This window comes from Triticum aestivum, chromosome 2B, assembly GCF_018294505.1.
Source record: "Triticum aestivum cultivar Chinese Spring chromosome 2B, IWGSC CS RefSeq v2.1, whole genome shotgun sequence".
Classification (NCBI taxonomy): Eukaryota; Viridiplantae; Streptophyta; class Magnoliopsida; order Poales; family Poaceae; genus Triticum; species Triticum aestivum.
The window spans coordinates 46,433,007-46,440,046 of NC_057798.1; the positions used below are offsets into that span (position 1 = coordinate 46,433,007).

A 7,040-nucleotide genomic window follows, 5' to 3' on the forward strand; every position below is an offset into this window, starting at 1 on the left:
CCCCACAACACTGTGTATGAACATTTGTCCTTTGTGTTTGAGCCTTTTTGAATAATATAAGGTGATTTTTTTGAACAATTCATGGTTAATATTTTTTTAATACACAATGAATATTTTAGTTTATTTTTTTAAATATGTTTATATTTTTTAAGTACACGATGAGCATTTTTTACTTTTAAAAATACACGGTTAAGTTTATTAATACATGACGAACATTTCTGAAACATGGTGAAATTTTTCATTAATGCACAATTAACATTTTTTAAATTACGCGATGACAACTTTTAAATACATGATAATTCATTGTTAAATACAGGATGAATTTTTTAAAGTTAACTGCAAACCTTTTAAATTCACGATGAACATTTTTAAGATACACGGCGTACAATTTTGCAGTACGCAATAAACATTTTAAATTCACGGTTATCATGTTTTGAACACATGATGAACATTTTTTTTAAAGCCTCACTTATCTAGAAAAAAATGTTCATAAATCGACTTGCTCATCCTAACAGAAAAAACTACGACCAGCAGTATGAGTGCATTGCACACGCCTGAATTTCTCTTGAGTTTCAGTTCACGGATCTGAAATTATCATGTCCATCGCTTCGAACAGCTGCAGTTGTTCGGTTGAGAAATCGACTTGTTTAAATTACTTGATTCATTCATAATAACTTGTTATACAAAACACACACTGAAATTACAAAGTCTTGATAAGGCAAGCAACACACAAACCACCCCCTCACACTCGCCTGATACACTCGTAGTACATGACTGTTATTCTGAACTCTCAATTCTGTAGTGCAGATACTAAAACGAGGCAGAAAACCAAACAACGTACCCACGCATGCAAAGCGATCATAAATAACAAGGTCTATCACTCACTGATCACCAACCCGCTGATGAGATTTCATCGCTGGTTAGGACGGTGGTGGACCGGACTCAGTGGTGTCCGTGGTATCCACCGCCACCGCCGCCGCCGTAGGTGGGCGTAGGAGGGACGGGGTGGTAGTCCGGGTGGGGCTGCTTGGGCTCTGGTTTGGGCACGGGGCCGTAGTCCGGGTGGGGCTGGGGCTTGGGCTCTGGCTTGGGCGGCACGGGCTTCTTGTGGTGGAAGTGCTCCATGATGTGCTTCTTGATCGGCCCGCACAGGGACATGAACGCGCACTCCGGCGACGCCGCGGACGGCGTGGCGGTGTTGTCGCCAGCGACGACGCCGTAGGTGCTGCCCTCGGACACCGGCACGATCTTGGACGGCTCCTGGCCGGGGCACGGCGCGTTGGAGGACGCGCTGTGGAGCTGCGCGACGCAGTCGGCGCCGTGGAGGTCGGCGGCCAGGGGCACGCTAAAAGCGCCAGTGCCGTTGAGGGCGCCCACGGCCTTGCTCTCGTACTCGCCAGCGCTGTTCTTGCACTTGATCGCCACCTGCAGAGCCTTGAAGGCTTCCTCGGACTTCATGCTCTTCCTGGTGCAGTCGGCGCACTTGGCCAGGCCGACGATGACCGACGCCGCCTCGGCGTTGGCGACGGCGACCGCCAGCAGGACGCAGAGGACGACTGCTCTCGGAGCTGCCATGGCTCAACCTCTACCACTTGCTTGCCTGTGTGAAGTGGCTGCTCGATGGATGGATGGAACAGGCGACGCATGGCTTATATAGGCCTCCGCGTTGATCGGCACAGCTCGAATGCTCAACCGGCCGATCTGTCTGCAAGCGCAGAAGAAGGAAGAATGGTGGCCGGCGCAGTGAAGCGAGACAAGGAGAGATGAGCTAATTCGCTTTCGGCGCGCCGAAGTTTCTGATGGCGAATTAATATCGATCGTCGTTTTTGATCCACGTCATTGTTCAGTTGGTGTCTTGGTGATCGATTTTTTATTTAAAATATACAAACAGGTCACGAATGGTATCCTAGCTGGCAAACATATTGGTTCATTTCTTTTTTATTTTACATATTGGTTCTGTATTGAAGTCAAACTTTGTAAATTTTTATCAAACCTATGTTGAAAATATCAATATCTATAATATCAAATGGTCTGGAAAATATATTTTATGATTGATGTGCCATCGATTTGGTATTGTAAATATTAATAAATTTATTTCTTCCAAAAATCTTGGTCAAGTTTGACTTAAGACCAAACTGACATGCGAAATAAATAGATTGACGCATCAAAATATATGACACTGCTGACTTCTATGTTCATTTGATCAAATAGATATACTCACTCTATTTCAAAATAAAAAGGCCTATTCATTTTTTAAAAAGCCGAACTGCTCTAACTTTGACCAAGTTTATAGAAAAAATATATCAATGTCCACAATACAAAATCATTATCATAAGAATCAGAATTAAATATATCTTCATATTTTTTAGTATTGTAGATGTTGATATATTTAGCTCTAAACCTGATAAAATATCAAAATGTTTGACGTTTGAAAAACTAATAAACCTTATATTTTGAAACTGATGGAGTATGACAAAAACATGTGACTCATGACATTGTACAAACTAACACGACCTTTTAGTTTAAGAGTCTAGAATACACACCAAGAACAGACGTCGTAAAAAGTTGATGTTTCTCAAATTGGTGGAAGCAATAAGAGAATTCATATATGAGTGGACATAATAAAGCTTCATCTCGTTTTCAATGAAAGCTCCACCAAGGTTGGCAAATCCAAGGACAACGGTGTATCCCGGACGATACCGTAAAAAATTTCAGGGTCGTATCCTATTTCGCGATGCATCCAATGGTTATGCGGTTCATATAATCTACGTGAATCATTGCTGCGTGAGTTTGTTGTGTCCCAGTGGAAAACATCTACACATATTTTATCCAATGTACCATCCATCTTCACCAACTCTTTATTTTTGTTGGATGCAAACTTTGTTAGGCAATCAAAATATTGTCAGTAATTAACCGTCCCGGAACAAGGGCACTCTTGCCGACCCATGTGTTGTTGGTTGCTGTAAAAAAAGGGTAAAGAAAAGCTTTTCGATTAGAAAAAGATGTTCTTCTATGGTGGCACGGCCAATCACAAACATCAATTTCTATATCTTGAGAGAATCCTAGAGAATCTAAATAGCTAGCCCCACTATGTTAGCAAGCCATCTCAACGTGTCAAAGACCCATCTTTAATATGCAACAATGCGTATGAAAAGCCTTACCTCGACATGCAAATATGAATGGAATTTCCATTGTAGTATTATGCTATTTACATTTAATAAATATTTTACAACCATAAATAATCAAACACAATAAACCATATTTTTTTTTTCAGTTTTATTTGTTATAATATTAATCTAATTATTCATATTCCACACAACCAAATAAATTAAAATATAATGCGGAACATTCCCCCAAGAATGTGTGAGATATCATCTAGTTATAATAAACATCTAATCACCTGGTTTCTGATGTTTGCATTCATCATTTATCAAGATCACCCAACTTGTCATACAGGAGTATTAGCTCCGACCTTGATTTAGTTATGGAAACTACTTATCAATATATCGTGGCACCAACTAATAGAAATCCCACGTTTGATGAACCGGTAGCCGTAGAGCAACTTTCAAGTAAAATGGAATACAACTATCTTCTGAACAGCAGAACAAAATACTGGCGTTATTATATTCAAAGTTTGAGAAGTGTTTATGTTAGAGCATGGTTAATAATATAGCCAGCTGCTGACTATATAGATATGCCATGTCATCAAGAGTTAGCAATATTGATTACTTATACAATAGAGTTGACTATAAGGATGGCTATAAGCCCACAACTTTTTTTCACTTTCTCTCTACCTCTTTCTTCTCATTAAAAGTTTTTACCTAGGAGCACGCATAGAGCTTTGCTCTTGCATGAAAGCCCACTTCTTTACTTTTTCCTTGTCTTTTTTCTTCACATAGGCAAAAATATCATGTAAGCGGGCTTATAGCCCACTTTTGTACTTACTCTAGTATGCCAATTGTGCTGCTCTGGTGCTGAAATCCTCCTAGCTCCGATTGGTTGTAAGATTGCTTCAATTAAGCTTCTAACCAGCGAATCCACGCTGCTAGCTCAAGTCTTGTTGCTTTCGTACATATAAATGCTCCGGAGGCGCACCGCACGTAGAAAGGGATCAACAGAGAATTAGGTACGTAGGCTCTAACTTATGTAGGCACTAGATAGGTGATAAAGTGTACGTACTTGCGCTGCATGCATGCATGCGTGCCGCGTGGAACCTACGAACGAGAATCCATCACCAACCGAGCAATGACTAACACGTGCGTGGATCAAATCGATCGATGATCGATGCGTGCAGAATCCAAGGCACCTTGCTCAGGCCAGGAGCCATCCAAGATCGTGCCGGTGTCCGAGAGCACAACCTTCGGTGTCGTCGCCGGCACCAAGACGAACGAGCTGGCATCACCAGAGTGCGCGTCCGCAACCCTATGCGGGCCGATCAAAAAGCACATCATCGAGCACTTCCACCACAAGAGCCAGTTCCTCCGATGCCGGAGCCCAAGTCCCAGCCTCGCCCAGACTACCACCCCGTGCCCAAGCTAGAGCCCAAGCTGCAGCCCCACCCGGATTATCACCCCGTTCCTCCCACACCTCAGGGTGGACGCGGTCCGGGCCGGTCCGGTCCTTGACCGAGCCTCCCTTTGGACCGGCCGAAACTGGCCCGGACCAAGCTCAAATGCGGTCCTGTTTCCTAGGACCGGACCGGCTGCACCTCAGCTCGGTGCGGACTGAAGGGACCGACTGGACCGAGTACAGTTTGTGCGTGGGAGTGCGCTGGGAGCCTGTTTAGAACTCTTTTGACAACAAATTTGAACATACAGATTATTAGGTTGCAAAAGAGGTTCAAATGGACGAAAAATAAGCAAGTTTGCAAGAAAAACAACACAGGAAGGTGTCCAACTGAAGAAAGTTATACCAACTGCAGAAAGTTCAGAGGGACTGAACAATTATCAACTGAAGAAATTTCAGAGAGAAGGAACAAGTACAAACTGTCGGCGAGGACATGCAGAACTCCAGGTGCACGTGCAGCAGCTCCGTCCCCCGAGTCCTCCAGCTTCGAGCTCGACGGCGGCTTACAGGCGAGGAGGTGGTCGAAGACGGGCAGGTGGAGACAGCGACGGTCGACGACCGCGAGCAGGTGCAGCCGTGCAGACGTGACGCTCCCTCCATGGCTCCTCCACTCCTCCTTTCATCGCGTACAGGTGCAGACGAGGAGGTGGTGGTCGACGATGGCAACGGCGGCCAGCAGCAGCGGCGGCGCTCCCTCCCTTCTGCATCCAAGAGGAAAGGGGATCGGGGAATTGGGGGAGCGGGGGCCTTTGCCCTAGCGTCGTTTCGGCCCCTAGTGACTACTGCTGGGCCTTGGGCCATCGGTCCGCTCGGTCGGCCCGATTAAAGACCGGACCGGACCAAAGTTTTTTCGGTCTGATTTTCACGGCCCGGACCGAACAATTTTTGTAGCGGGCCTGGACCGTACGGTCCGGTTTTTAACGGGCCACGAGCGGGCCTAAAAGCTTGCTCGTGTCGTCCACCCTGAGCCACACCCACCTACGGCGGCGGCGGCGGCGGTGGATACCATGGATACCACTGAGTCCGATCTACCACCGTCCAGCCGGAACTAAAATCTCATCACCGAGTTCGTGATCAGTGTCAGTGAGTGATCGATGTTGCTATTTATCATGTGTTTTATGCGTGGCCGTGTGGGTATTCTTTGGTGGTCTTCTGCCATTCGCTGCCCCGTTTTAGTATCTGCACTGCAGAGTTGAGAGTTTAGAATAACATTTGTGAGGAACGTGTATTGCTTTTTTTAGATTTGTAATTTCAGCGTGTGTTTTTTTTATAAGAAGTTACTGGGAATCAAGTAATTTAATCAAGTCCATTTGAGTCAGATGAAATTACTGAAGCCGTTTGAGTGGATGGATGATTGGGTGTATGACGATGACAATGGTTTTGTCATGCATTGCGTAGTTGTCTGAGAGAGACCATCGTTACTTTCAGTTAATTTTCAGATCTGTGGAGTGGAATTCAGGCAATTGTGCAAATGGATTTGTGATGGACAACTCATGGATTCACGTCAAACTGAAAATGGTACTCCCTCCGTCCGGAATTACTTATCGCAAAAATGGATAGAAATGAATGTATCTAGAACAAAAATACGTTTAGATACATTCATTATTGTGACAAGTAATTCAGGACGGAGGGAGTAGCTACTGGTCTAGGCTTGAGAGCGGACTAATTTGGAAGCAGCACTGTGGGTGGGTACGAGAGCTATGGCCTGGTCCAGCTCAAGTACACGGGAGGGTATATCACCGGTGAAGACCAAACAATCAGGACGAGCAACGCTAGACATAGGTAGAGTTTCTACGTAATTCCTGTTAGGGGGCTGATGTGGAGCAACTTAACTGAGCCAGGATTAGGAGCTGGGCCCCACCCCGGTTGTTTCACAGATGTAGAATTTTCGCACTTGGACAGGAGGGACGCGGCTGCTGCGATATGCAGATCGGATCAAGGCGTCTACAATGGTGCATCGGCCATCGTGGTGGAGGGTATTAGCGAACCAGCAATTCTGGAAGCGCTAGCCTGCCGGGAGGGCCTAGCTTTGGCGAGGATCTTTTTCTCTCAAAAATTGTAGTTCCTTCTGATTCCCAAACGTGGTGACTGCCATAGAGCAAGGAGCAACAGGAGCCTACGGAGCAATCATCAGAGAGTTCGGGACCGAAGGATTCAGTTCGAGAAATGTTCTTTAGTTTATGACCGCTGAAACTTTAACTTTAAGGCTCATTCACTCGCAAAACACGCTGTTGAGTTAGATGTTGATCCTCATGTATGGTTGGGAAACCCTTATGATCCCGCTATAATTCATGTAAACCTTGGTTTGAGCAATTAATAAAGCGTGTTTGGCCTAAAAAATAAAACTTGAACATGTGACATCTCAGCTGCGGTTTGGCCAGAAGATGTCGTCTGGGAGGTGTTTTCTTCCCATTTATGCGGGTGCAATATTGAACACTTTTCCTAATTTTCGCCTTTCTGTTTTTTATTTCACT

The 7,040-nt window shown here is 44.9% G+C and overlaps 1 protein-coding gene across 1 annotated transcript; it reads right to left on the minus strand.

Moving 5' to 3' along the window:
* Nucleotides 1-643: 643 nt before the first annotated feature.
* Nucleotides 644-1,621, minus strand: LOC123040306 (trithorax group protein osa). The gene has a single exon (XM_044463190.1). It carries the CDS (start codon nt 1,573-1,575, stop codon nt 943-945), a length of 633 nt encoding a protein of 210 aa, XP_044319125.1. The 5' UTR covers nt 1,576-1,621; the 3' UTR covers nt 644-942.
* Nucleotides 1,622-7,040: the final 5,419 nt, after the last annotated feature.